Source organism: Saccopteryx leptura, chromosome X, assembly GCF_036850995.1.
Source record: "Saccopteryx leptura isolate mSacLep1 chromosome X, mSacLep1_pri_phased_curated, whole genome shotgun sequence".
In the NCBI taxonomy this organism is placed as follows: domain Eukaryota; kingdom Metazoa; phylum Chordata; class Mammalia; order Chiroptera; family Emballonuridae; genus Saccopteryx; species Saccopteryx leptura.
The window spans coordinates 66,449,707-66,477,483 of NC_089516.1; the positions used below are offsets into that span (position 1 = coordinate 66,449,707).

General features: G+C 43.4%; 2 protein-coding genes across 7 annotated transcripts in view; one reads left to right on the top strand and one right to left on the bottom strand.

The window, feature by feature from the left end:
- The window catches only part of KIF4A (kinesin family member 4A), a 128,982-nt gene extending 119,622 nt beyond the window's left edge, over nucleotides 1–9,360 (bottom strand). For 2 of the 4 annotated variants that reach the window (XM_066357205.1, XM_066357204.1), the window contains exons 1-4: nucleotides 8,924–9,360; nucleotides 8,698–8,812; nucleotides 3,397–3,587; nucleotides 1,956–2,048 (exon numbers count right to left, since the gene is read on the bottom strand). In XM_066357205.1, the coding sequence (XP_066213302.1) occupies nucleotides 1,956–2,048; nucleotides 3,397–3,587; nucleotides 8,698–8,812; nucleotides 8,924–9,043 (519 nt within the window). In that variant the 5' untranslated portion in view covers nucleotides 9,044–9,360. Of the gene's footprint in view, nucleotides 1–1,955; nucleotides 2,049–3,396; nucleotides 3,588–4,311; nucleotides 4,399–8,697; nucleotides 8,813–8,923 lie in introns of those variants that run through there. The other 2 variants (XM_066357206.1, XM_066357207.1) reach the window with 2 other exon arrangements.
- A 126-nt stretch (nucleotides 9,361–9,486) lies between these two features.
- On the top strand, nucleotides 9,487–12,362 carry PDZD11 (PDZ domain containing 11). Of its 3 annotated transcripts, none has more exons than XM_066357337.1 (7): nucleotides 9,487–9,592; nucleotides 10,121–10,220; nucleotides 10,670–10,753; nucleotides 11,018–11,074; nucleotides 11,601–11,699; nucleotides 11,936–11,996; nucleotides 12,149–12,362. In XM_066357337.1, the coding sequence occupies exons 2-7, from the start codon at nucleotides 10,134–10,136 to the stop codon at nucleotides 12,181–12,183; spliced, it is 423 nt and encodes a 140-aa protein (XP_066213434.1). In that variant the 5' UTR covers nucleotides 9,487–9,592; nucleotides 10,121–10,133; the 3' UTR covers nucleotides 12,184–12,362. The 3 variants fall into 3 exon arrangements, with proteins under 3 accessions (XP_066213434.1, XP_066213435.1, XP_066213436.1); XM_066357338.1 differs by having other exon boundaries at nucleotides 9,498–9,609; XM_066357339.1 differs by lacking the exon at nucleotides 9,487–9,592 and adding an exon at nucleotides 9,696–9,913.
- The last annotated feature ends 15,415 nt before the right edge of the window (nucleotides 12,363–27,777 follow it).

A 27,777-nucleotide genomic window follows, 5' to 3' on the forward strand; every position in this document is an offset into this window, starting at 1 on the left:
TCAAGCCAGTAACCTTGGGCTCAAGCCAGTGACCCTGGGCTTCAAGTCAGCGACCTTTGGGTTCAAGCCAGGAACCATGGGGTCACGTCTATGATCCCACACTCAAGCTGGTGAGTCTTGCTCAAGACAGCAACTTTGGGGTTTCGAACCTGGGTCCTCCACGTCCCAGTCTGACACTCTATCCACTGTGTCACCGCCTGGTCAGGCTGGGAGTATTAAATAGTGTATACACTGTTCACAAGGATAGAAACTAAATTCCTTAAGCTGGATTGATAATCTGGTCCTAACATAGCTCCTATCACTTCCCAAACACTATCCTTGAATCGAGACTGACCAGTCTAGTCTTATGACCCCTGGGAGTACATTTTCTGCTTAAAGTATTCCTTACTACAAGAATACCCTTACTCTTTACTGACTTCCATTCCATTCATCCCATCTGAAAGTTATTTGCAAGCTTGTACTTACCCACCTCAATTTTATCAGAAATCTGTAATTCTTTGTATTGCAAATCTCACCTTAATTAATGCTTGGCACTTAATTCCTGCTTTACCACGCAGCATATAAAAGATCTTGGAATCCCATCAAGAGCTGGCTCACTATCAATATTCTTTCTGGCGACAGAATGCATCTTGCCAGCTTTCTCATCCCCACTATCCGAACTGTCTTCCTGTATTCCAAGCTTATCAAGCTTTCAAAATAGGTCTGACCTTCAGGCCTTGCTTTAGCACGTGGCTAATGGCTTAACGACCCCCAAGGAGGAAAAAAACCAAAAAAACAACTAAGAAGCACAAGCATCTGCCCCTCAGGCACCTGCTCCCTAGACCAGGGGTCCCCAAACTTTTTACACAGGGGGCCAGTTCACTGTCCCTCAGACCGTTGGAGGGCCGGACTATAAAAAAAACTATGAACAAATCCCTATGCACACTGCACATATCTTATTTTAAAGTAAAAAAACAAAACGGGAACAAATACAATATTTAAAATAAAGAACAAGTAAATTTAAATCAACAAACTGACCAGTATTTCAATGGGAACTATGCTCCTCTCACTGACCACCAATGAAAGAGGTACCCCTTCTGGAAGTGCAGCAGGGGCCGGATAAACGGCCTCAGGGGGCCGTAGTTTGGGGACCCCTGCCCTAGACCATCAACCTCCATGTGTGGGGAAGACAGGAGGAGAGAGAGGTGGGTAAGGCCTTATTCTACCAGGTTTTCCCACATCTGCATGATCTATTCTCATCCACTTCCAGCCTGAGATTCTCCCCCTCCTGGTGATAGCAAGCACTACTGGCCTTCGACACAGGCTTCTGGATCGGGCCTACTCCCATAAACAAAATTCCCAACCTTCCTGCAGATTTTCTGTTCGGCTACAGCTCCACATCCTGCATCTATACCACGTGGCATAAACCTCTCAAATAAGGGATCTCTTTTTCCTATGGTGCTTATGGAGTTTGGAAAGATTATATTATTTAACTTTTACATTTTTAAATAGCATCCCAGTGCCTAGCACAATGTCTGTTTAACTGTTGTCCAACAGAATTTTCTGACCATCAATCAGTTCAATATTCGTGCTGCCCAATACAGTAGTCACTAGCCACACAGAGCGACTGAGCGCTTGATGTATGGCTGGTGTAACTGCGGGACTACATTTTACATTTTATTCAATTTCAGTTCAGTTAGGTTTAAATAGGCATGGGTGGATAGTGGCTGCTGAGCTGGAAAGCTCAGCCTTAGAGCTCTGTAAATAGCTAATAAACACTTAGGAGGTAACAGGAAGGTGATAAAACATCCTTCCCCACAAGAGATCCCATGTAGGAACTATAGATTAATAAAGGTAATTAGGACCTCCCCCAATCTGAAAGATGTTAGTAGTCAGAACCATGGTGGTAAATAAAAGGGATGTGAACTTCAGTAGTGACCAATGTTTTAAAATAATAACAATAACAACAAACACACCTTTATGCCTTCCTTAGGATCCTCTCGTATATTTATCTGCGAGGCTCTCTCACGAGATGTGCATAGGAGATCCAAGATTTCTTCATTGTAAATCTGGTATTTTTGAAAATAAAAACAAGATGCAAACAGTGGTAATGTCAAAGTGATAGGATCATAGATGACTTTTAAATTCTTTGTGACTTTATGTATGAAAATATCTTTACAACAAACATTATATTTTTAATTAAGGTAAGGACCTTATATGCAAACATTTGATACTTGTAAGAATGAATTCACATATTACAACAAAATTGAGGCCGCTCCCTTAAGACAGCGTCTCTTAGGAATAGCAGACATAACAAAAAGTAACAGGGTACCCAAATTCAGTTCTTTGATGGTGTCCTAACAGTGTCACCTTCACCAATTCTGTTAAAACTGTAAGTAATGAGTCCTTAGTGGAGGGCAGAAGCAAAAAGCAAAAGGGAGAAGTGGCAACCATTTCAACAACAACCAGAACTTCAGTATTTAGAATAGTGTTTAGCACATAGTAAGCACTAGACTTGTTTGTTATATTGCTGTTGCTACTATTTAACGTACCAAGATTCTAAGTTATTTGTTCATCTGATTACCTTGGCCACCACTGGGTTAGTGAAGATTCAGGAAGGCTAATCTTAATGCTGTTAATTTCCCATCTTCCAACTCTACATGTCCTATTAAGATTCAACTTAAGGATGAAGTATTCACATACAATTTATAACTGCATGCTTCAATCATATAAGTTTAATTATCACTCCTTAGATATAAGACATCTTATCACTGTTATGAAACCAACCAGCTGGTTTCCAGGAGCCGTAAGTTCCCCAAACAAATTTTGTTGGTGTCATGCAGTTAAAAACAACTGGTCTACTTCTATACTGACATACCCTAGAATGAAAACACCCACAAGGGCAGGGATTTTTACCTGCTTTGTTCACTGACATAGCCCAAGTACGTAGACCAGGGACTATGGCATAGTAGGTACTCAATAAATATCTGCTGGATAAACCTATTCTTTCGTCACCTATGCCACGTGATGCATCACCCAATTTTTATGACATTCTTCATGAAGTAGCAGTATTATCACTTAAGCTTCAAAACAGTAAAGGGAAATCAAATATTTTTCTGCAGACTCTACAGGGAATCAATAGAAACCAAAATGCAATTAAAAGAATTCCTGACATCTTTCTGGATGGCATTGCCAACTGCTCCGACTATCAGATTAAAACAGACAATTCTGACAACAGGAAGAGAACTGGGTGGGGGCCAGATCCAACTGAGCCAGGAAGTTTGCTCTATCAATTGATTAAAATATAATTTACTAAAAATACAATTTATTAATTTGAGTCATGCCAGGCAAAACATGATGAGGATTTATTTTTCTACCCAAAGATACATTGAAACTTAGATTAAAGATGTTATTTACCTCCAGGTATGATACTTTCAGAGTAAACTGGAAGTCACTCTTCCTTTCAATTTCTTTGAAGAGCAGTTGTATTACCCTAGGAATGACCCCAACCGTTGGTTCATTCTCTTGCTCTGCTGTGTATGCGCCTCCCATTGAATAGGTTTTTCCAGAGCCAGTTTGTCCATAGGCCAGGACGGTTGCATTGTATCCTGGCAAAATAGAAGTCACATGCAGAGTGGTGCTCAAATATTTCCATCCAATCAATAGACTCTATTTCCTTTAGCAGTTACTTGTAACAAAATTGAGACTGCTCTCTTAAGACAGGGGTCCCTTGGGCATAGCAGACACAAAGAAAAGTTACAAGGCTGTCATGACTTCACACTGCTGCAAATAAACAAAGAAAAATGCCAAACCCAGAATGTGTGCCCCTCTTGATAGCCCTTAAAAGCCAGAAAATAGGCCCTGGCCAACAGCGGTAGAGCGTCGGCCTGGCGTGCGGGGGACCCGGGTTCGATTCCTGGCCAGGGCACATAGGAGAAGCGCCCATTTGCTTCTCCACCCCTCCCCTCCTTCTTCTCTGTCTCTCTCTTCCCCTCCCGCAGCTGAGGCTCCATTGGAGCAAAGATGGCCCAGGCGCTGGGGATGGCTCCTCGGCCTCTGCCCCAGGCGCTAGAGTGGCTCTGGTCGCGGCAGAGCGATGCCCCAGAGGGGTAGAGCATCGCCCCCTGGTGGGCAGAGCGTCGCCCCTGGTGGGCGTGCCGGGTAGATCCCGGTCTGGCGCATGCGGGAGTCTGTCTGACTGTCTCTCCCCGTTTCCAGCTTCAGAAAAATACAAAAAAAAAAAAAAAAAAAAAAGCCAGAAAATAAAACATGTAAGGATGTCTGAGATCATGACGGTGGCCAAGTCACTGTCAAAAAACCATTCAGACTGACCTGTGGTGGTGCAGTGGATAAGGCATCAACTTGGAACATTGAGGTCGCCGGTTCGAAACCCTGGGCTTGCCCAGTCAAGGCACATCTGAGAGGCAACTACAACTATGAGTTGATGCTTCCTGCAACCCCCTCCTTCTCTCCTCTGAAAATCCATAAATAAAATCTTTAATAATTCTACTTTCTATCTACCAGCAATTCTAAGTTATGGGAATTAAATTAAAGTCTTAGGAACTGCATAAATAGAAGGGATAGAAACATATTTCTTTGAACAGTCTTCATTTGAAAAGGCAACAAAGTTGCTTCTTCCAGTCAATGAAAGCACCTACTCCTTATCTGAACGCTCTTTAGACTGCATCTGGACTATATTGTCATGCTTCTCATAGAAATGTCATCATTTAAGTATCAGTCAATGGGATATATGGCATTTGCTTTTTTTTTTTTTTCTTTTTGGAAGCACTTGTTTGTATAAATGAAGACTTCGATATTCTGAAAGATCATACAATGTTAAATTGAGATTTTCACTAACAGATTGCTAGTATTGCCTGGTATGGTATATAGTATGGCATGACGATGGGTCAAGAGAAGAACATTTCATAATCTTCTCCAATATTACAGATACATGTATATAGTAATAACTGGGGAAACCAAGTTTCAGTACTTTTTACAAAATACTCAGGGCTGTGGTATTGGGAGTTCAGAGTATAAGAGGGTGCTGTTGAACTGACTAAAAAATACCAGTTTGTCTTTGCAGAGCAATGTGAACCAAACACATGTATGCTGGAATTCTTTTCTATATTCTGTTGTTTCTTAAGACTATAATTTAATTCTCATAGTTTCCCAAGTTAAAAATATGGAAGTAGAACTATAGTACTCTTATTAAGCTGTGAAGGTACATTCTGAGGAAGATGACCAGATAGTAAAGACTGTAAACCATATAATTTCAGGAATGGCTTAAGGAAAGGAGGGATTGTTAATTAGAAGAGACTTAGAATTATATAATAGTCTTCCAAATATGTAAATAGGAAAAAGATTAACATTATAGTGGAGAAGCCTAGCAGATAACACCTTAATCAAATGATCAAAATGAACATCAGGATGTGAGGGTGATCTGACTGCGACATCTGTCACCCCACTGATCACTAGTGTTGATTCAGCTGATCTGGCTGGCTACGTAGGTGTCCCCTTCCTAACTCACCACTCCATGCATGTCCCTCCCGAAGCTGTGTGCCCAGTAGGAGAGGACAACCTTCTCCGGTAGAGGAATAGTCTTTGGTCAAGGGTACACAAGCGGCTTTGGTCCCTTGCTAGAACCTCCAAACAAGCTCTTAAAATGAACATCAGGTGTAATGGAACAATCCAATTCATGTGTTAACTGGCAGGATTTAAAGAAAACACATTGCTACTTCTGTGATACCTCTGCTAAAGATATAGAATCTGAACCTAATGATAAATAAATATCAGACAAACCAAAATTGAGAAATGGTTTACAAAGTAACTAGTCTGTGATCTTCAAAAGTGTCATGACTATGAAAGTTAAAAAAGAATGAAGAAATTTTAGAATGAAGGAGACATTAGAGGCTAAATAAAACTACAGCTAAATAAAACACATGATTTTGAACTAGACCCTCTGCTATAAAGGACACAATTGAAATAGTTCGTGAAATTTGAATGAGGTCTGAGGACTGTAGTAACATACCAATGCTAATTCCATAATCTGATGGTTATATTGTAGTTATGTGGCAGAAAGTCTTTGTAGCAAATACACACTAACTATTCAGGGGACATCAGGTCACCAACTCATCTCAAATAGCTCAGGAAAAAAAGTTTTTAATGCTGTTCTTGCAACATTTCTATACATTTGAGGTTTTTGTTTCAATATTTAAAAATTTTGAAACAAGTATTCAATGTGCCCAGTCGTGACATCATTTAGAGTGAAAAAAAAATAAGTGAATAGCTGCTGCCTGGAAGAAGGTTTGTTTGTCTAGAGCAGTGTTTTTCAACCAGTGTGCCATGAGACATGGTCAGGTGTGCCGTGGGGAAATTAAACATGGGTCCCCAAACTACGGCCCGCGGAGGCTATTTATCTGGCCCGCTGCCAGCCTCCTCCATCCGAACATAAACAATCCCCTCACAATCCCTCCAGCTATCAGCGACAGGAAGAGTGGAGGCACAGGGAACACTCACTGACCAATCACCTTCTAAGATTCATCCCGACCACTAGCGATGAACCAAAAGTAGGCCGCCTCTCATCCACACTCAGGAAGGTCCCCGCTCGGGCTGCTGCGCACTTGTCACTATGTGGCCAAGGTGAGTATTTGAAACTGCTACTCCTCCCCATGGTCCCGAATTCTAATCCTGGTCAGGACTGGAGGTAATGTTACCACCACTAGATGAAGCCTCAGCCTCAGCTGGTTATGTCTATCCTGATGGTGTATATAGATATTTGACCTTTTTCTTTTTAAAAGAGGCCCCCGCAGAGGGTGATATACAATGCATCACAATGTTATCTATATTGTATATGGCCTCCTGAAGGGTCATCTTCTTAAAGAGCTCAAATCTCTATAGACACCATCAAAACAGACAGAACCAAGGCCCCTGCACCCAGCTGACCATGGGATTTGAACCCACAACCTCAGGGAGAACTCTAGTATTTATCAGAATCCTTACCTAGAAAGCAAACTTCTTAATCTGACAGTAGAGATGCTCTGAGGACTTATGATGTTAGACAAGTACCCAACATTTTCTAAAATTGATTTTGTCCAGTCTCTATATAGAGAGAGTATTTTCCAAATTGATTTGAACCCACAACCTTGATGAAAGCTCCAGTATCTATTAGCGGGACTATATATATGAGGGGATACATGGGACTGTATATATGAGGGGTTACATGGGACTGTATATATGAGGTTACATGGGACTGTATATATGAGGTTACATGGGACTGTATATGAGGGGATGTTACGTGGGACTATATATATGAGGGATGTTACATGGGACTGTATATATGAGGGATGTTACATGGGACTGTATATATGAGGGGGTTATCCTTTTTTATTTAACTTTTTTTTAATAAATGTAATTTATTTAAACTTTAAATAAATTCTAACAGTTAGAGTGTCATTTTGTGTCATTTTGGTAGGTGGTGTGCCCCAGGATTTTGTAAATGTAAAAAATGTGCCGCGGCTCAAAAAAGGTTGAACAATCACTGGTCTAGAGAGATGAACTAACATCATTGGGTATAAATTACCAGCAGGCACACTTCAGCTCAGTATAATCTAACGCAATTAGAGTTGTCCAAAACCAGTCAACAGGACTACAGGACTACCCTGTGAGTCAGTGAGTTTCATATATATATACATATGTATGTGTGTGTATATATATATATATATATATATATATATATATATATATATATATATGTGTGTATGTGTGTGTATATATATAATTAAATAGACACTGGAAGTTCACTGTACAGAGATATTGTAAGAAAGCATTTTTCTTTGGAAGGAGAGCTAGACTAGATAAAATAAATGTCCTTTTCAACTTTAAGGGACTAGTATGTCATGGTCCTACTTCTTTTAAATAGCCCTCTATTGTGATTCCTAAATAACTGCTGTCAAAGAAGAGTAATTAAAAAACGTCTCAGGCACTGCTCCCTTTGTTTGAATCCAGCTATGTTCTTCAGCTTCTACAATAAAGACTTAACTGGCCAGAGTATTCAGGGACTTTAGGAAATCTTCTTTACCTAAAAGAATTCTACTCATCATTCAAGACCTTTCTCAGAGGTTGCCTATGCTGTGAAATCCACCCCAGATCTCCCAAGCAGAGTTAGCGGCATCTTTCTGGCTTACATATGACTTTGTATGAAAGCACTGGTACTTGTAAAGTAGGGCCAATTGAGTCTATTGCATATTTTTTACTTCTAAAATATTCTTCTTTAAAGATGAATGCAAAAAGTTTAACATTTTTTATGCATCAAAAATTATGCACGTAGTTACCTACTTCTACCCCTACCCCTGAAATTTGCACTCTTCCAGAGCCTGAAAGCTATATTATTTCTGATTCCTTCCACAGGTATTTCAGTGCTTGGGCCTCTAGTAGATTGGCACATTGACCATCATCAGCACCCATCAAAGAATCTAATGAGGTTCCAGGACAAGCAAAAATATATGTCAAAGATGAGCAAAACCACAGAAAGTAAACACAGCACAAAACCATATACTTTCAAGGGTACAGAGATTCTCATAAATTATACTCCATTAGTTCCGAGGCTGTGGGCTATTTGAAGGCAGGACTCATGTTTCATCTATTCCTGTATTTGCAACATTCAAGGGCAGTGCCTGACATAGTATGTGCTCAACCGTTTGAAGAATGAAATAGTCTCACCTTTAAATATGCCTTTTATGAGTGGCGCTACTGCAGTACTGAAGACTTCTTCCTGTTCAGTAGAGGGGTCAAACACAAAATCGTAGGTGAAGGACTTGTCAGTGCCAACCACCACCTAAAGAAGGCAAGGGACAAGGAGTAAAAAAATAATGCAAGGCCAGACCACGCTTCTCACTGTCAATAGACCCCAGGTGTTCAGATGCAGGCCCAGGACACTGCTACGCACCTGCGGTGCCCCGGATACGAAGGAAAGGCACATCTGGCAGCCCTCACTAATCTCTTTGGGGACCAGAGGGCGACATCGCAGGGCCACTCTGACGGGAATTCCCTTCACCTCTTCCTTCATGATGCTGCTGAGTCTTGGTGGGTAGGCAGGGTGGGTGGGGGACAGGTCGCGAAACTCAGCGTACGTGAGGCACCCTCCCCCTCACGGCCGGATCGCTGCCGCTGGACAGCCACTCTCCCTGGGATTTGGCCACGACAGGACTGGCCGGCAGCCCGACTCTCCGAAGACAGCAAAGCGGTGTCTGAAATGGAAAGCAAAGCCCCCCGCGGAGACGACGACAAAACCCACAACCCCAGGGTACCGGGAAAGGCAGATGCTGCGCTAAGGCTGGTTCCCTTCACTCGCCAAATAAACGGACCTTCCCGAGTCTCCCGCCGTCCTGTCCCACCCAATGATTTAACCGCCAAGTTTCAAATTGATCGGAGGTCGCAGCCAATCGGAGCGCAGACGGCCGGCGGGAGGGGCACGCACGTCGGCGTGCGTCGGAGGCCGCTTGGGGAAGGGGTGGGCCTGCGCGGAGCCGTACGGTGGCCCTGCCCCCCGCTTCTTCGGAACATTAACTTCCGGTTTTAAGGCTGAATTGGCGGTGAGCGGCGGAACCTGAGCTGGGTGAGGCCTGCTGGCAGGTGAGATAGTACTGCTGTTGCCGCTTCGAATGCTCTGTTCTCAGGCAGAACGCGGGGAGGGATTCGAAGGTGGCTGGTGGTAAAGGAAGGCTCGATATGGGGGCCCCCCGATCATGATCATCACTGATCACATCTAGGGACTAGGGAGCGGTGCCTTGCCTGGAGTCCCTGTGGATAGTTGGAGGACTTTGAAAGCGGACAAGTCTTTGTACACGTGATCCGGCTTGCCTCTTCTCTAGGTTGAAGACAGTAACATCTATTTTGAAGTAGTGTCGTGAGAAAGATCATCTCTATAGATAACCAGGTTGCTTGGCATTCAGATATTCAATAAAGTTCATTGGTTTTTTCCCATCCTTTTTCTTCCTTCTTTCCACCAATCTGTCACCTAGAAGTGGGCTGGGACCATAGGCTGACAGCTTTGAATGGGTTGGAGTTTTCTGAAACTTGCTGGGCTGCTGTCCCTTTTGAAACATTTTTGTCAGCTTTGATTCACTCTTCCCTTCCCTTCCAGGGCCTTGCCAGAGATGGACAGCAGGATTCCTTATGATGACTACCCAGTGGTGTTCCTGCCTGCCTATGAGAATCCCCCAGCATGGATTCCCCCTCATGAGGTGGGAACCATCTATACTTTTGGATCGCAGATTTTCCCCCCTGAACATGACAGGATATAGGAAAGGTAGGATAGCAGGGTTAGAAAGCTCAATCGAAAATGAATCTTAGCCTTTGTTGTAGTCAAGGGACCCAGAAGTTGGACTCTGAGCACCTGAAACCATTGGAAGCTTCGTATGTAATCCTGCCAGAATCCATTCATACTAGAGAATTCTGGAAATTCAGAGCCCCAGTTTCCATTCTGTCAACGTAAAAAGTGGGGAGCTATTGGACTGCTGGTATTTCCCCAAGCTATCCATCTACCCATTTGGTTAACATTATCTGTCTACTTAAACTAAGCCCATGACTTGACCTTTTCCTGAGTTCATGCTGATACGTTTGTGTTCCAGATGAAGATGGGCATAAAATCTAAAACTGGTAGTAAGATTTTTGGGGTTGCTGTGTCTTGCAGAGGGTGTACCACCCAGATTACAACAATGAATTGACCCAGTTTCTGCCCCGCATTGTCACACTGAAGAAACCCCCTGGAGCTCAGGTGAGTTATGGAACAATTACATCTTATTCCGGGCTAGATTTGTCCATCCCAGGCCCAGGAGTTAGCCGTGGCTGGGAAAACAGATTGGGAAGCAGGTAGGGAGATAAGGAAACTACCTTTGGACAAAAAAGCTGAGATACCACTCCTACAGCTTCCGACTTCTCTCTGAGGGACACATAGCCAAGCTGTCATATAGTGATGCTGTTGGATATTCTTGTGTTTATGGTCTATATTGTGCCCTCATTCTGTGCTCTTGTCTTGCAGTTGGGATTTAACATCCGAGGAGGAAAGGCTTCCCAGCTAGGCATCTTCATCTCCAAGGTGCGTGTGCCTGGTAGGCAACATGGATAACTACTTCCCTTTGTTACCAGATTGCAGAACCCTGATGTCCCAAAGCCTCGGAGAAGGATGATTTAGTACACTCACTGAAGGGGCATTACGGGGATACCCTTTTCCACTTAAAACTTCCCACCTGGCAATCGTCTCTACATTTTCACATGTGTGAAAGGGATCATAAAATCAGATCCCTTTTGTGTCTCTTTGAAGCTGCCCCTTGGGATGGAGATTTGACCCCAGCCACCTCTCTCTTACCTTCCTTAGCACACTTTAGTGGTTGAAATGCAACTGGAGCCTTCCGATGAGTCAGGAATCAAAAGCCATAGTTCCTGTTGATAACTTAGGCTGTCTGCCCAATTTGATGAATTTATTGTATTATATTTGGGCTTTCCAGTTCCGGTCCTTCTCCACACACAAACAAACAATAGCACCTTACATTTGAATAGTGCTTAATTTCACTCACAGTCTGAAATGATCCCACCTGAATCACATATATTCCCTTTACCAACAGGTGATCCCTGACTCCGATGCACATCGAGCCGGACTCCAAGAAGGGGACCAAGTCCTAGCTGTAAATGATGTGGATTTTCAAGATATTGAGCACAGCAAGGTGAGCACAGCACTTGGGCTGTGGTGAGGCAAGAAGCAATCGCAGGTAGGACCAGTTGGACAGGATTGGCCTAATCTGTATGTAACTTAATAAGAAAGAATCTCTTCTGAAGAAGTGTAGCAGAGGAAAGCAGCTATTAGTGACCCAGAAGTTTGGAGTGGCAAATGACTTTCCTCCTGCCGATTGTGTCTTGGGTCATATCTTCTCATTTGTGTAAGCTGTTGTGTTCCTTTCAGGCTGTTGAGATCCTGAAGACAGCCCGTGAAATCAGCATGCGTGTCCGCTTCTTTCCCTACAGTAAGTGTCATTCTTTTTACTTACCTGGAAGGGCCCTGGCTAGGAAACTCTTCAAGTCCTGCTTACTGGAGGCCCCCTGAGTTGGGGGTGGGGAATTGGGAGCTCAGGCCTGAAAATAACCTGCTTTTTTTTTTCTTTTTTCTTTTCCCCAGATTATCATCGCCAGAAAGAGAGAACTGTACACTAGACAGTTGCAACCCACAGCCTTCCACATGGAATCTTCTGGGACAAGCTGGCCAAGCCTCACGGAAGCCACATGTACTCTCATATTGTCTCATACACTTCGGAGACTCCAGTGGGACCCTTTTTTTTTCTCCCCTCCCTCCCATTTTCTTCTCTAAAAAGTAAAATGTGATGCTGAAGCAATGTATTGTGACTTTTGGATACTCATTGAGTATAGAATGCTACTGAGGCAAAAATAAAAGCTCTTCTACAGAGAGGAGCCACTGGAAGTAACAGCAACATACCTACTGACAAATCTTTAGCTGCTGAGAGCATGGGGGAGGGTCGGGAACATGAACTACAGTATGACTGAGGAGTGGGATAGTGTGGTGGGTACTGGAGAAAAGAAGCCCTTTCTCCATGATCCTTGGACATTTCTCTGCAGGGTGTGGTCTTATAGTTCTGTTCGCTTTTCCCCAATTCTATGATCTGGAACATAAACTAAAGGAGAAGTATGGATGCATTTCTTCTCAGGGATAGCAGTAAGAATTTTGTTCCCAATTTCCAAATTGTAGGTTGAATAGTACAGCTGTTTTCCTTCTTTTCTTCACCCCTACCCCCAAATAACCTTCTGCCACATTCTTAGTTCCTTAGTTACAATCCGTTGTTAGAGATTTCAGGCCACACTTTATGCCATTTCTGTTAGCATGTTCAAAATACCCATTCAGAATAGAAAGTTTTCTACTGATGTATGGGATGAGTGCCCCCTATTATGAAATCCCCAAACTTGCCTTGAAAGTATCCTGGGAAGTTTAACTATGTATTTTCAGGCCTTTCCCCTGGACAGTGATTCTGTTGGTCTGAGTTGGAGCCTGGAAATCTGAAAATTTAAGTCCTCAAATATGGGAAACAGCAGTAGTAATACATCTATCTCTATGAGGATCTAGCTCTGGCTGGGTTGCTCAGTTGGTTGGAGCGTTATCCCGACATGCCAAGGTTGTGGGTTTTATCCCTGGTCAGGGTGCATACAAGAATCAACCAATGACGATATTAATAAATGGAACAAGATGTTTCTCTCTTTGTCTCTGTCCCTCTCCCTCTCTCTCTCAAAAGCAATAAATAAAAAAGAAAAAAACCATATCTATCTATGAGGATGTTCTGGCGTTTCTTGTAAATCCATCCCAGCTGTACTATGTGGTGCCATTATTAGATGGCAGCATCCTTGTGAGCAGAGCTAGCAGTAGAACTCATTTAGCTGTCTGCTTCCTGAGCAAGTCCCTCTCTGTGCTCCTGTTGCTCTGCTGCCCCCCAATGGCCACTAGAGAAAAACTCAAATACTTGCGCAAAGGCATACAGGGTGGGGCAAAAGTAGGTTTACAGTTAAATGAGTACATGAGACACAGAATTTGTTCTTGTATTTTTTTATTAATTTGTGTATTATTTTCCATACGAACCACTATAAAACTGCTTTTGCCCCACTTTGTATTGGCTGAATCGACTGAATGTTGAGGTCCAAGACTCCTTGTGGTTAAGAAGTTATCTAAGAAATGTGGTAAACTAACAAGTCCCAGCCAGGTACCACGGTCCTGAGAGGCAAAACCCCTCCTGCCCTAAACTTGTCCTTAATCTGTGGCACTGGGAATGGTTCAGCGTTGGAGCACCAAATGATGCAATTGCATTGGGGAAGTATAGGTATAGTGTGGAGAAGGCACAAGCATTAACAAACTGGAGCAAAAGGACCAGTTTATTGAGGATGTAGATAAGAAAACAGTGGAGAAGGAGCTGTCTCAGCCTTTGAGGTATCCCCACTGCTGTAAAACTGCATCCCCTAAAGGTGTGTCCATGGTCAGAGAAGGTAAGGTGGGATTCCTGAGCCCTGCAAAAACTTTCCACCCATATCTGTGAGATGCAATCAAAGAAGAGATAATGACACTTGCAAGGGTTCCATTTAACTCCTAAGCCTCAGAATTGGATGACAGCTTAGTAAGTAGCCAAGTATTTAAACCATAAACCTGAGGATGGGGGAGAAGGACCGGAACTGGAAAGCCCAAATATAATACAATAAATTCATCAAATTGGGCAGACAGCCTAAGTTATCAACAGGAACTATGGCTTTTGATTCCTGACTCATCGGAAGGCTCCAGTTGCATTTCAACCACTAAAGTGTGCTAAGGAAGGTAAGAGAGAGGTGGCTGGGGTCAAATCTCCATCCCAAGGGGCAGCTTCAAAGAGACACAAAAGAGGAATTCTGATTTTATGATCCCTTTCACCTAAAGGCAAACCAGGGAGCAATTGTGGGCTGAAGTTAGTCCCTTGTCTCTTAAATATCAGTCAAGGAGAATAATTGGCCTGGCCATCAACTCAGCCAAGGAAGTTTGCCTTCTCTGCTTGCAAACTCCCTGCCCCAGCAAAGCTGAAAGAGAGAATACCCTTCTTCCTTCGGTGGAGATTAATTACTTCTGGAAGGAAGGTCAGAGCCATGCACAGGAATAGGGGTGTGTGTGTGTGTGTGTGTGTGTGTGTGTGTGTGTGTGTGTGTGAGAGAGAGAGAGAGAGAGAGAGAGAGAGGTCAATGGAAGGAGAGAGATTGATGATGCTCAAAAGTTAAAAAATGGGGGGGGGGAGTCAGGTTCAGAGACATGATTCTGGGCCTTCTCACTGCATAATAGGGACATGAACCTTACCCCTGCTCCACGATAGGACAAGTCAAGGTTATCCAAAGAGTAAGCAGGATGAGTGGCTAGAGCCAAGAGTGCCATAAATATAAAAAATTGTTATTTTTCACGTTGAACTGGTTTGGGCACTGGTTTCACCAAACATCACATTGAAGCCTCTGGATTTTTCTTCTCCCTCTTCTGAAGAGACCTGTCTGGACAAATAAGAAATTATATAAGGGACCAGATAGTGATAAGACCCCTTCTGACCCAGAGTTAGTGGGTACAAATAGATTCTTCCAAGACACGATGATACCTCTCTATGACCAGGTACCCTAGAAGCCTTGAACCCATGATCCTATTCCTGACACTGGTAACTCTTCCCAAGTAAATAGAGCATGGTAGGCCCTCCCTATGGAGACTGATCTCCAGGTATGCCAGAAAAAGTTGTAGTTACACTTTATGTTTTGTTGAGATCAATCTTGTTGCCCACCAACACAATGACTACATCATCACCTCTTACTGCCCAAACATCTTCTATCCTCTTATCTGTCTCTTTGAAAGAATTTATGTGCACAAGAGAATGTGTTACAGAGCGTTGAAGCACTTAGAAGAGGTTTAGAGAGAATAAAGTACTTGTCCTTCCTCTTTACTATTCTTTCTTACTAACCTCCCTATTGCTTTCCTCAATCCCCTTTCCAAAAATAAAACGGCATAACTTGCCTTTGGGATGTCATAGACAACCCGTGCAATGACTGACTCATAATGTAGCTAGGAATCAGGCTGCAAAAAAGCTCCTGGCCAGCTGTGTGCCATAGCTGCAGTTGAACCTGACTAAAACAAAGGTGGAGATATACAAGAAACTAGCATTTTAAAGACTAGAACTTAATAAAGGCAAAATAAAAAGAGTAAAGAAAACAAGGTCCCTGAAAAATTGCTACTATGGCCAAGTGACCTAGAATCCTAGGACATGTCCAATGTCAGTGTACTGTTTTGATTAAGGGTGACCCTATAGAGCAGAAGATTTAAGGATTCAAGGCCTCTTGGGTTTTGTCTGTGTTAAAGATGGAGTTTAAATGAGGAAAGGGAGGACAAGAAACAGAACAGGGTTGGTGGTTTGGAGAGGCCTCATGCTTTTCTTCCCTTTCTTTATCCACAAATAATCTAGGGTGGTGCTACCCTGTTGTGAGACATATGCTTGAGGGGTTGAGGCGTAGGATTAGTGATGTAGAAGTGAACACTCACTCTCAGTCCTCCAGGTACAGAATCTTAGACAGGAAATCAACTCCAGTGGTTGCCTGCAAATGAGATACTCACTCTGTATCTGTCCTGTACCTCAGTTCCAGGCAGCCTTAGAATAAGTGGAGAATGGCCATTGAGAACGTTATCCTGTTAATTTCTCAACACTTACAATAGATAACTGAGGAGAGGAATCTCTGGGTGAGTGGGCCAAGGAAGGGGGCAGAATGTACCACATGATGGCTTGGTGGTGGGCTTCTGTGGCCAGTGCAATTGAAGATCTGGATTGTGAAGCAGGTGGTGATTGATGTCTTCCCCACTGTGAGGCAGATGAGTAGACCATTTGTCACCCTGGGCTGAGAGGAAATTAATCTCCCAGAGAACCCTCTACTCCATTCCTTGCTGTCACGCCTCCTTAACCCCCAAGCCCAACCCCGACCCCGCTGTTCTGCTCTGTCAGCAACAGGAGTTTGGATTTACAAAGAGACCCACTACTGGGTCACTCAATGGTTTCCAGGGTGAAGCCTTCCTCTGTCCTCGCTATGGACCTCTCTGTGTGTGAACACATATGTCGCGGGTTGCTGCCTGAAGTCACAGGGAGCTATCAGCCGCTAACCCAGCTATTCACACTACCCCTTCGGAGTGCCCCTGAGCCAGGGACACAGCCTGCCCACTGGCCTGCAGCTCCAGCCCCTTCCTTACTCTGGGGCAGTGGTGATCGCGGGGGGGGGGGGTGTCTTGGGGTAGGGGGTGGGGGTGAGGATGGACAGTGTCCGCAGAGAAAGTGGAAGGACTCCTGTAGGGTGGGCAGCGAGCCAGAAGGAAGTGGAGGGTCATTTAGGAAAAAGCACCTGCTATAGGATACTCACATCGCTGCCAGGAAGAGAACGCTCCTTTGTGGTAGTTCCATTGCCCTCCTAGAGGAGGAAGTACTAAAGAGATTGCCGGGTAAGTCTGGACAAGCTGATTTATTAGAGCATCACAGTGCGGCTCCCACACAAGCGCCAGGGCCAGGTGCTGCGCTCCCCTAGGTCCCCTCCGCGGACAGTGCCACCTGGCTGTGCTCCCCGCGGGGCTCCTGCTGGGTAAACTCCTCGAAGACTTTGTCCTCAGAGCTTGCAGAAGCAGCAGAGGGGAACAGAAGGTTAAGAACAAGTTTCTGATCATCCTCCACATCCCCTCCTTTCCCTGACCCCAAAGAAGTGATCCTTTCTCTGCCTCCCAGCTCAGATCCTCAACCCCCTCCCAGTAGCTCCCTCCATTCCCAGGAAGGACCACGTGGGATTGTTTCCCTTCACTCTCTCCCTCCAGATCGATCCATCGACCAACAGGAAAGTCCCCAGTGAGCACAGGAGGGGAAATAGGGACGGAGAGAAGGATGGAGGGAAGGGATCAGAGAATGAAAGAGGAGTAAGGGCCGAGGGCAGGCGGGAATGGAAGAAGGGAGGGGAGGGGAGGGGAGGGGACGATTCCTGAGAGGGGCAGGGGTGGCGAGCTGGAGATGCAGACTGGGAAAGTTAGGCGGCTGAGAAGCACTGAATTAGGACATGAAGCTAAACCATAAATGTTCACTACAAACGTATGGAAAGCAACACTCCAGAGAAGCTTGTTTACATTTCCACAGTTATAAAATGGAGGATGGCAATGGGGATAGTGGGTGGGGGGTGGGGTCGGAGGGGGGGGGGAGTGGCAGAGTGGGGTACTTCTCGGCCTCACATTCTCTTACCTCAAAGCCTCTGTAGCAAGGAGTGGGGGGCCGGGGAGGGGGGAGATGAAGCTGTTAAGGGCTCTTCAGCTTCTGAAGAAATGTTATTATTCTTCCTCCTCCCTTTTTAACCCTCTCCTTTCCACACAACTCTCTCTTTCTCTCTCTCTTCTCTCTCTCTCTCTCTCTCTCTCTCTCTCTCTCCTTCCTTTGAAAACCTAACACCCAACCTGCCTATTGCTATTCAATGGGAGAATGGGTAATACAGTTCTGGTATATTTATATAATGGAATACTAAACTGAGGTTACAACAAATGAACTAGAACTCGACATGTTAATATGGTTAAATCTCAAAAACCATTGAGTAAAAAAGCTAGCTGCAGAATGATATGGTCAGAAAAGTTTATGTTTTTAAGGTGAAAGACATGTAGAACAACACCAAAGTTGCTCACAGATATATAAAGTAAGAATATAGAAACATTATGAGAACAATAAACACCAAATTTGAAATATTGAGTAGAGGTGGGGAGAGAAGAAGGAGAGAGGGAGAAAGGGGAATAGAATCAGGAAAGGACACACAGGAGACTTTTAGTTGGTTTCTGTAATTGTGTTTAAAGCTAGGTGGTGGGTATAGGGTATTCATTACAAAATTCTCTAGGGTCAGAATACCTGGGCTTAAATATGACTTGTACAAATTCCTCTAGTTCTCTGAGCCCCATTTATCTCACCTGTCAATGACAGGACTGCACTAAGAACTCTATGTATGCTATTTAGACCATATAACATTTCTCTAAAGTGTTATCTCCACTTTACAGGTAGAGAAAATGAGCTCAGAGTAGTTAAGTGACAGCCCAGCATCTCAACCCAGGCCTGTGTGACTCCAAAGCCCAGACTTATGAGTGCTCAAACTCAACTCATAGGATGGTTGTGAAGAGTTCATATATAAGAGAGATTCCTTTAAAAAGTGTCAAGTAATCATAGATGTGAATGATGGCGAGGATGGCAATGATGATGATGATGATCATGGGAATATGGCAGAAATGGAACAGGTATAACTGAATTCATACTTTGCAGCTGGTACCTAAGATTAGGGACAAATAGCAATTTCAATGCATTATTGGGGTGTGGGATAAGGTACAAAGGGATACCTGTCCAATGACAGAGTGACCCAGATTGAGGGAATAAGAAAGGCTGTAGAACAGATGTGGGCAATCTTATTTCTATCAGGAGTCCTGACCCAAAGAAAACTACCAACAGACACACACTAGTAGAAAGCAACTTATTTTAATGTTTTCAAGAGATTAAAATATTGAACAGCTGGATTGTCTGCTTTTAAAATTAAGTACAAGAAAAATGAATCTACATTCAAAAGATACAACAAAGACTGACAGTAATGATGATAGTAATATTTATAAGAACTAGGGCAATGGGCAGCCTCACACACTGCAGGAGGGAGAAGTAATTGTGTACAACCATTTTGGAGGGCATTTGGCAATTGAAAGCTTAAAACATGTGAATGCCCTTTGGCCATTCATTGTTTTTTCTAGGCATTTAGTCTAAAGAAATAATTAGACAAGTATAAAAAGATATATATAAATATGTACTTACAGGGTTGTTTATAATAGCAAAAATATGCAACAATTGAAGATTGGCTAAACATATTATAGAACATCCATACCATGTAAAACTAGGTAACTTAAAAATATGGGGTGGGCATCACCACCCCTCAAGATCTTATTGGCTCTCAGGCAGTTTAGAATCATCTTTTGTTTGTGCTAGGACATATCTTGGTTTTATTTTTTAACAACCCAACATCTGTTTCAAAGTTATTAGTTTGTTTGTGTTTCTCATACAAATAATACATATTAATTGTGTGAAAATGAGAAAATACAAACAAAAAGATAAATCAAAGCTCCACCATCACACATCATATTCCAGTGGTAACTTCTGTTTATAACTGTTGCATTTGTTTCCCAACTTTGTTCCTAAATTAAACATAAGGCCACCTTAAGTATTTATGACTTCTCTCTCACTGCCTTTTTAAAATTAAACTTTTATTTTGAGATCATTGTAGCCTCATACACAGTTGTAGGAAATAATAAAGAAAGATCCCATATAGATTTTTTTCTTTTGTATTTTTCTGAAGCTGGAAACGGGGAGAGACAGTCAGACAGACTCCCGCATGCGCCCGACCGGGATCCACCGGGCACGCCCACCAGGGGCGAAGCTCTGCCCACCAGGGGGCGATGCTCTGCCCCTCTGGGGCGTCGCTCCCCCGCGACCAGAGCCACTCCAGTGCCTGGGGCAGAGGCCAAGGAGCCACCCCCAGCGCCCGGGCCATCCTTGCTCCAATGGAGCCCTGGCTGCGGGAGGGGAAGAGAGAGACAGAGAGGAAGGAGGGGGTGGGTGGAGAAGCAAATGGGCGCTTCTCCTATGTGCCCTGGCCGGGAATCAAACCCGGGTCCCCCGCACGCCAGGCCGACGCTCTACCACTGAGCCAACCGGCCAGGGCCAGATCCCATATAGATTTTATTAAACAATACATCATTCACACAACCACATATAGTGCCCTACAGCTGGCTTTTACTCACTCATGGTGTAGAGTAAGCATATTTTACATCAACAAATGTACTATGATAGAAGAAAAACATATTAGAAAATATGTTGCACATGAGATTATCTTCACAGAAGTAACAAAACATAAAATAGCTTAGAAATTCACTTAAGAAATATATACAACCTAAGTGAATAATAATTTCAAACTCTTCTAAGGGACACACAGACAATTAGAATAAAGTAGAGAAATCTTATTCCTGGATCGACATGCATTTTTTAGACTAAATATTTCTTTCTATAGGTTCTTCTGAAGATTTTTCAGGAATGTGAAAAAATTACTTAGGTTTTAGAAACAAAGAGTAATTGACAATCTTAAATAAGTTGGTTAATTTACTGGCTATTCCCCAAAGTTTCTCTGATATTTAAAACTGGCCAGAGTGTTTATCCATACTGCTTAATCTGAAAGATTAAGGCTATTTTATCCCACAATATGTAAAGGTTACATCTGAACTAATATTCTTTAATTTTTTCCAAACCTTTTTCAGATCAGACCCAATTTTCAATCAAGTGGGATCACAGAGTAAGAATCCGAAGAAAAATATCAGTGAAAAAATATTTCAGTGTTATCTCTACTGTGGCCAGAGTAATGTGTCTTGCTATTACTTGCTGTGGTTATTATTTTGCTTGGGATTTTTTCAATGGAAAAAATAGGGGGTTTTCCTACACAAAAGGAGAGATGGAAAGCCATAAACCAGAGGTTGCAAAATGGCAGCCTCAGGGTCACAGCCCGCGTATGATAAAATACAGTTTTTTGATTTATCCAGGCCTTTAAAAATCTTTCATTTAGTTTCCAACATTTGAAAATCAGAAAATTGGCATAAAAATATGGATTTCTGTCGTACCGAATCATTCCATAGGCAGTCTAAGGCCATGTTCTGTGAGCAGCAGCAAAACTGGCGTTTCACCAAAATAATGGAGAAGATCAGAAAGTTTAAAAACTTTTTAAATTTCAGCATGCATGTAAATTTTGTGTAATTTTGAAAAATAAATTTTAGTTATGCTTTAAAAATATATTTATTTTAAAAATATTATTTGGAGAAGGAGCACTGCAATCTTTTGAGATTGTGGGCCCCCAAAGGTCTTATTCTGAGCTTCATCTTCAGTTCTTCCTTAACAATCAGAAAGTTTGGCCCACTGGGCTGGAATTCCCAGTTATTAGCCCCCACCAGACAGAGTGTTCACAGGTCCCACCACTATTTGGTTTTCTTACAACCTTCTGGTCCATTTATCCAGTCCACTCATTCAGTTTACTTGTGTGGCATGTGTGACATTTCTGTTTGAGGCCCTTGACACAAAGATCAACAAAGTTTTTGCACTTACTCTTTCAACCTTCTAAATAATCAGGGTCAACCAGGACTACACCATCTGCGGAGAGGGAGCAACAGCACCCCTGGTCAGTAAAAGATCTCAGACCATGAAGCCAAAGTTGATCGCTGCATGGTCCTTAGTTTTCTCTCATTCCCTGGCTCCCACCCCTTCTCCCCAGGCTCTTTCCCTTTTCGCACTCACTGAACAACAGGTTCCATGGTGTCCACATGGTCCATGAAGCCCTGTTTCCCCAGGTATATGGAAAGCTATTGTGGAATATCCTCCCCATGTTATTCTCATAATTGTTTTTGAACCTAGTTACCTGAAGCCCTCAACACAAACCCCTGAGACTTTGAAGGAGGTTCCCACCTATCTCTTTTGCCCTCTCATTTGCCAAGTAGGGCAGCTTCTCTCACCTTCCCATTGGAGCAGGTCTTCTTCTTTTTTCTTTTATTATTAATTTTACTAGGGTGACATCAATAAATCAGGGTACATATGTTCAAAGAAAACATGTCCAGGTTATCTTGTCAATCAATTATGTTGCATACCCATCACCCAAAGTCAGATTGTCCTCTGTCACCTTCTATCTAGTTTTCTTTGTGCCCCTCCCCCTTTCGCTCTCCCTCTCCCCCCTCCCCCCGTAACCACCACACTCTTATCAATGTCTCTTAGTTTCACTTTTATATCCCACCTACGTATGGAATAATGCAGTTCCTGGTTTTTTCTGATTTACTTATTTCACTTTGTATAATGTTATCAAGATCCCACCATTTTGCTGTAAATGATCCGATGTCATCATTTCTTATGGCTCAGTAGTATTCCATAGTGTATATGTGCCACATCTTCTTTATCCAGTCATCTATTGAAGGGCTTTTTGGTTGTTTCCATGTCCTGGCCACTGTGAACAATGCTGCAATGAACATGGGGCTGCATGTGTCTTTACGTATCAATGTTTCTGAGTTTTTGTGGTATATACCTAGTAGAGGGATTGCTGGGTCATAAGGTAGTTCTATTTTCAGTTTTTTGAGGAACCACCATACTTTCTTCCATAATGGTTGTACTACTTTACATTCCCACCAACAGTGAATGAGGATTCCTTTTTCTCCACAGCCTCTCCAACATTTACTATTACCTGTCTTGTTAATAATAGCTAATCTAACAGGTGTGAGGTGGTATCTCATTGCAGTTTTGATTTGCATTTCTTTAATAACTAAAGAAGATGAGCATCTTTTCATATATCTGTTGGCCATTTGTGTTTCTTCCTGGGAGAAATGTCTGTTCATGTCCTCTTCCCATTTTTCTATTGGATTGTTTGTTTGTTGTTGAGTTTTATGAGTTCTTTGTATATTTTGGATATTAGGTCCTTATCTGAGCAGTTGTTTGAAAATATCATTTCCCATTTAGTTGGCTGTCTATTTTGTTATCAGTTTCTCTTGCTGAGCAAAAACTTCTTAGTCTGATGTAGTCCCATTCATTAATTTTTGGAGCAGGTCTTCTTAACACCCTATGGGGAGAAAAGCAGAAAGAGGATAGGGAGAAAGATTGGGAGAGAAGGGGAGAGGAGAGAAAGGGAGAGGAAAGAAAGGTAAATGGGGAGAAAAGGAACTATTCCCAGGATTAGAAGAGGCCCAAGGAGCATGAAATGGTACAAAGGTGGAGGTAACTGAGGTAAAGTTCAAGCCACAGGTTGGGGCAGGTTGGAAATCCCTCTGCCCCAAAGTATTGGACTTGAGTAAGAGATCAGAGTCACAGGATCAGAGAATTAGGAGTTTTTACTCACCTGGAAATGCTGGCCATGATGATGTAGAGCTTCTTCTGGGAAGAGGTAAAGAAGGAGAAAGACTCAATCATTCAGTCCCTAGTCTCCTTACCCCACTTTGCTGTACCATCCAGGCATCCTTAATGTAATGTAACCTTCCTCTTTATAGACACCTCCCCTTGTGAAGTGCCATTTCTGTCCTTTCCTGCCAAAGGTACTTATTCAGCCATATTCTGACTCATACTGTAAATGGGAAAAAGCCCTCCCTGGTGTTATTTTTTATAAATTGTTGGCAAATTATATTGTCCGTTCTTCAGAACGTGCCGGCTTTCCTGGAATAGCTGGGGCACTCTTGAGAGCCTTCGGAGAGAAGACACTTGTCCGTGAAGGGGCTGGAGATGGACCTCCATCCAGAAAAGCATGAGGATCATTGGACTGCCTGGGGCTGGACATCATTTAGCACACAGAAGCCACAAGACATGTTTGCCAGCTACCCAAACGACTGAACAAACAAAAACCAGATCAGTTTGCTCTTGTTCCCACAATGAATCCTGAGCCTGAGTTCACTTCACAGCACCCTTCTACCTCACTAAGAGAGGAGAGGTGTGGGAGAAAAATGGTTGGTGGTGTCATGCTCTTCGTTATTGGTGACAGACACCCCGATGGAGATTGAAAGCCTTTCTTGAACCTATTTATCACTGTTATCACCCTCTTTGGGTTTTCCCATCCTTATTCTCATCCATGTCCCAGGTGTCAGGCCTTGGACAAGGGGACCCTTAGAGAGAGGAAGATAAATACCTCTGTAGTGCTTCCCTGTGATACATACTAGATCCGGCCCCAGGGCTGACCTTAGGGGAGCTTTCAGAGGTCTCTTGTGGGGTCTGCCAGCTATGTTAGGAAAGGTGCCCTTCAACTGCTCCCTGATATGATTAAGGGGGATGCTATGGGCAAGGAGCATGGGGCCTACTATGGGTTAGAAATAGAGGACTTTGGACTATTACCTGGAGAGAGAGATGAAGCACACAACAATCTCCAGCTCTGGTTGCTCTATCTCCCTCCCCAGCCTCTCATACCCAAGGTCCTCTGAGTGCTCTGATTGGTGGGGTTCAGGGGAGAAGACTAGGGATTCTAGGGGGATTTAACATAAAATTCTGCTTTATAAATAGCTCAGGTGCCAAGAGTTTGGAAAGTAGATTAGTGGTTAAACGATTAGTGGCTAAAAGATTAGCAGGCTCTTCGTGTTGGGACAGTGTGGGGGTAGGGGTTTGCATCTGATGGTGTTAAAGGCAGGTGAGCTTGAGAAAAGGAAATACAGGGTTTTGGCCACGTGAAGCCTTTGACCTGAGGAGCAGGACTGAAGCAGAGTCAGAGGCCTTAAAGGAAAAGCATGATGAGGGCTCAAAGTATAAGCCTGTGTTCTGAAAAGGCAGCTTCGTGTCGTACTTGTCTTTCTATATCACTTGATCAGCTATTACAGTCCACACAAAATCCAGAAGTATGGAAAAGAGTACCCCTTCCCCAGCCCCCCATCACTTGGGCCTTGGGACTGCTGAAGCTGACCTTTAGAAGCACTGGTTGTCCCAGTTTATGTGCACATCAGGAATCAATGTCCTGTAAGAGGGAGTGGAGGTAGTGGAGGGGGAATGAATGTTTTGAGCTGGGTGTACACGGCTGTGAGCCTTGAACTTTCTTTCTTGTTGGGGAGAAGGTAATAAAGGAGTCCTGGCCCAAGAGCAGCAGGATGTTGCATGTGCAGGGATTATGCAGCTGACATCTGTGTCCCCCCCACTTAGAGTAAACCCTCCCCCTGCAGCTCTTGACTCTCTCTCATCCCTGAAAGTAAGTCCATGCTGTAGGCTCTAATCAGCTTCCCCTGCCTTATATGACCACTCGTAGAATTAGAGATATTTCTGTCCTACAGGTACCAGGACCCCCATAATGGCATAATCTCCCTTACTTGACTGTCCTTCCTCCAGGGCCCAGGCCCAGGCTCAGGCTTCATGGACATGGAGAATGTAGAGACAGAACCTCCAAGCTCTGGGTGATACAGAACCCTACCTCCCTCACCTCCCCTTAGAGCTGGCTGGTCTGTAGTATCTGTCCATAGATGCAGCCTCAACCTTCCACGATGGGTATTCTTTCCTCAGAGGACGGCTATGGCTGTGGCTCAGAGGGCTGGCAGGGCCTTCCCTACCACCTGCTCCCCACTGTGGGCACTGAAGAGCTGTCCTGTGTTCTCCTCACACAGTTAGCTGTGTTAGCTCTTGTCATTTTTTGCCAGTATGAACTCCAGAACCTTGTCTTTTGTTGCTGCAACTCTCTCTCAGGGACAATCAGGTAGAACTAGAAGCCCAGACTCTGCAGGGCCCTAGTACAACTGAAAGTAATGCTGGACATACTGAAAAAGAGTCATATACTTGCCAACGTTGGTGTCTGTGAGGAAGGGAAAAAGTCAAAATGAATGTACTTTCGGAGTAGGCTTCAGCCCATTTTTGTCTTTAGAACCACACTCGAGGCTCATTTCTTCTTTCAACTCAGATCCATGGTCCTCTTGGCAGGAAGCAGATCTGGTAGGCCTTTAATTCATTATTATGATTCAACTTCAATCACCATCTCTCTTCCAGGAGTGTATGCGTTTCTTGGCTGCAGTATAACTTACAAACAGTGAAATGCACAAATCTAATTGCACAGGTTGATGAACTTTGACCTACGATGGAAGGCTGGGTAATGGCCCCCAAAGATATCAGGTCCTAATTCCTGGAACCTATGACCGTTCTCGTACATGGCAAAAGTCATATGAAAAAATTAGGGATCTTGAGATGGGGAGATTATTCTGTATCATCTGGGTAGGCCCTAAATGTAATCACTAGTCTCCTTATAAGACAGGGTCAGAAGGAGATAGAAACTGATTTGACTATAGAGACAGAAGGAAATGTGAGGACTGGACCAAGCTGCTATGCCACTGGCTTTGAAGGTGAAGAAAGGGGCCACAGACAAGGAGCATAGCTCTAGGAGCTAGAAAAGACAAGGGAATGGGTTCTCCCGTTGTTTCTTATAGTTGTGAGATGACTGTTGCAGTTCAAATGTAGCCCTGCCAGTACATTCATTTTGGCCCAGTAAAACGATTTTGGTCCTTTCCAGGTCTGTACCCCCTCACTCTGCACACTCCAGTAATATTCCCAACCAGGCCTTCCAGTTAGGAAGTGATGATCACATCTGAGTGAGGAAGGGGTCTGTTACCCAGTCAGGGGTTGTAGCAGACAGGATTGTTTGTCATCTAATAGCCATCTTCCCCTTCCTTTCTGTGGACAGAATCCCCATTTTTTGGTACTCCATCCTCATCCACTTGGTGGTCTGCTCTTCTAAGCCAGTCATGATCACTTCATCCCCCTTTCCAGTGTTAATCATAAACATGATGAATTTCAGGCCACTGAGATGTGAGGAAAGTATGCTAGGGAGATTCCGGGAAAGGCTTACTGAGTGATAAAAATAAGCACATAGGAAAGAGGTTTTCTTCTCCTACCCCTGAATATTGCCATGTTTGGATGCAATGCCTGATCTGCAATGGCTGCCTTGTGACCATGATACATGCTAAACAATATACTGATGGTTGCACATCAGAAAGGAGGAAAGAAACAGGATTTTAAAAAAATGACATTGTTGAACTGTTGAATCCTTCAACTCCAAAGCTGCCTACTCCCATACTCAGATGCAAGATAATAAATTTCTTTATTTTACAGTCAGCTGAGTTGGAATTTTCTGTTATTGCAAATGAAAGCATACTAGCAGACTTAAGTGGCTTCTGGATGAGGCCATTGACTCAGTGGGGGAGGATGGAAAGGAAACATATATCACATGGTAAAAAAAAAAAGACTTCCCAAGCTGTTGTAGGTGCTGGACACAGTGGTACTGATCTCTAAAGTCATTAACAGCCTTGCTGGAGATAAAGAATAAACATTTAGAAAGACTGACAGGGCATACTATAGAAAAGGCACCTGAACAAGATACATATAGCTGTATCCAAGTTATTATAAAGTGACTGTATACAGTCACTTTCCCATGATTTTATTAGTAAGTTTTGATTATCCAGGATTTCAGATTAGTGTTTCTTTTCATCAAAGTCAAGTGCTTGTTCCTCTTCACACTGCACCTTGTTCTCAGCAGACAACCTCATTTTTTCACTTTGGAAAGAAAACAGGCCATTGGGGTGAACTTCTCTATCTCCAACCCCCTCCAGATTCATCCCTAATGATGAGGTCGGTGGTAACTGCCAGCCCCTATGCATTACATGCTGTGCCTTGTTTTCTCTTCACAAGATAGGTGCTTGCTAGTGTGCTC

Coding starts and splice junctions, on each gene's coding strand:
- PDZD11 (XM_066357337.1), top strand. CDS start 10,134: ATGGACAGCAGGATTCCTTATGATGACTACCCAGTGGTGTTCCTGCCT. Junction 10,754..11,017: donor AGAAACCCCCTGGAGCTCAG/GTGAGTTATGGA, acceptor CTTGTCTTGCAG/TTGGGATTTAACATCCGAGG. Junction 11,700..11,935: donor AAGATATTGAGCACAGCAAG/GTGAGCACAGCA, acceptor TGTTCCTTTCAG/GCTGTTGAGATCCTGAAGAC.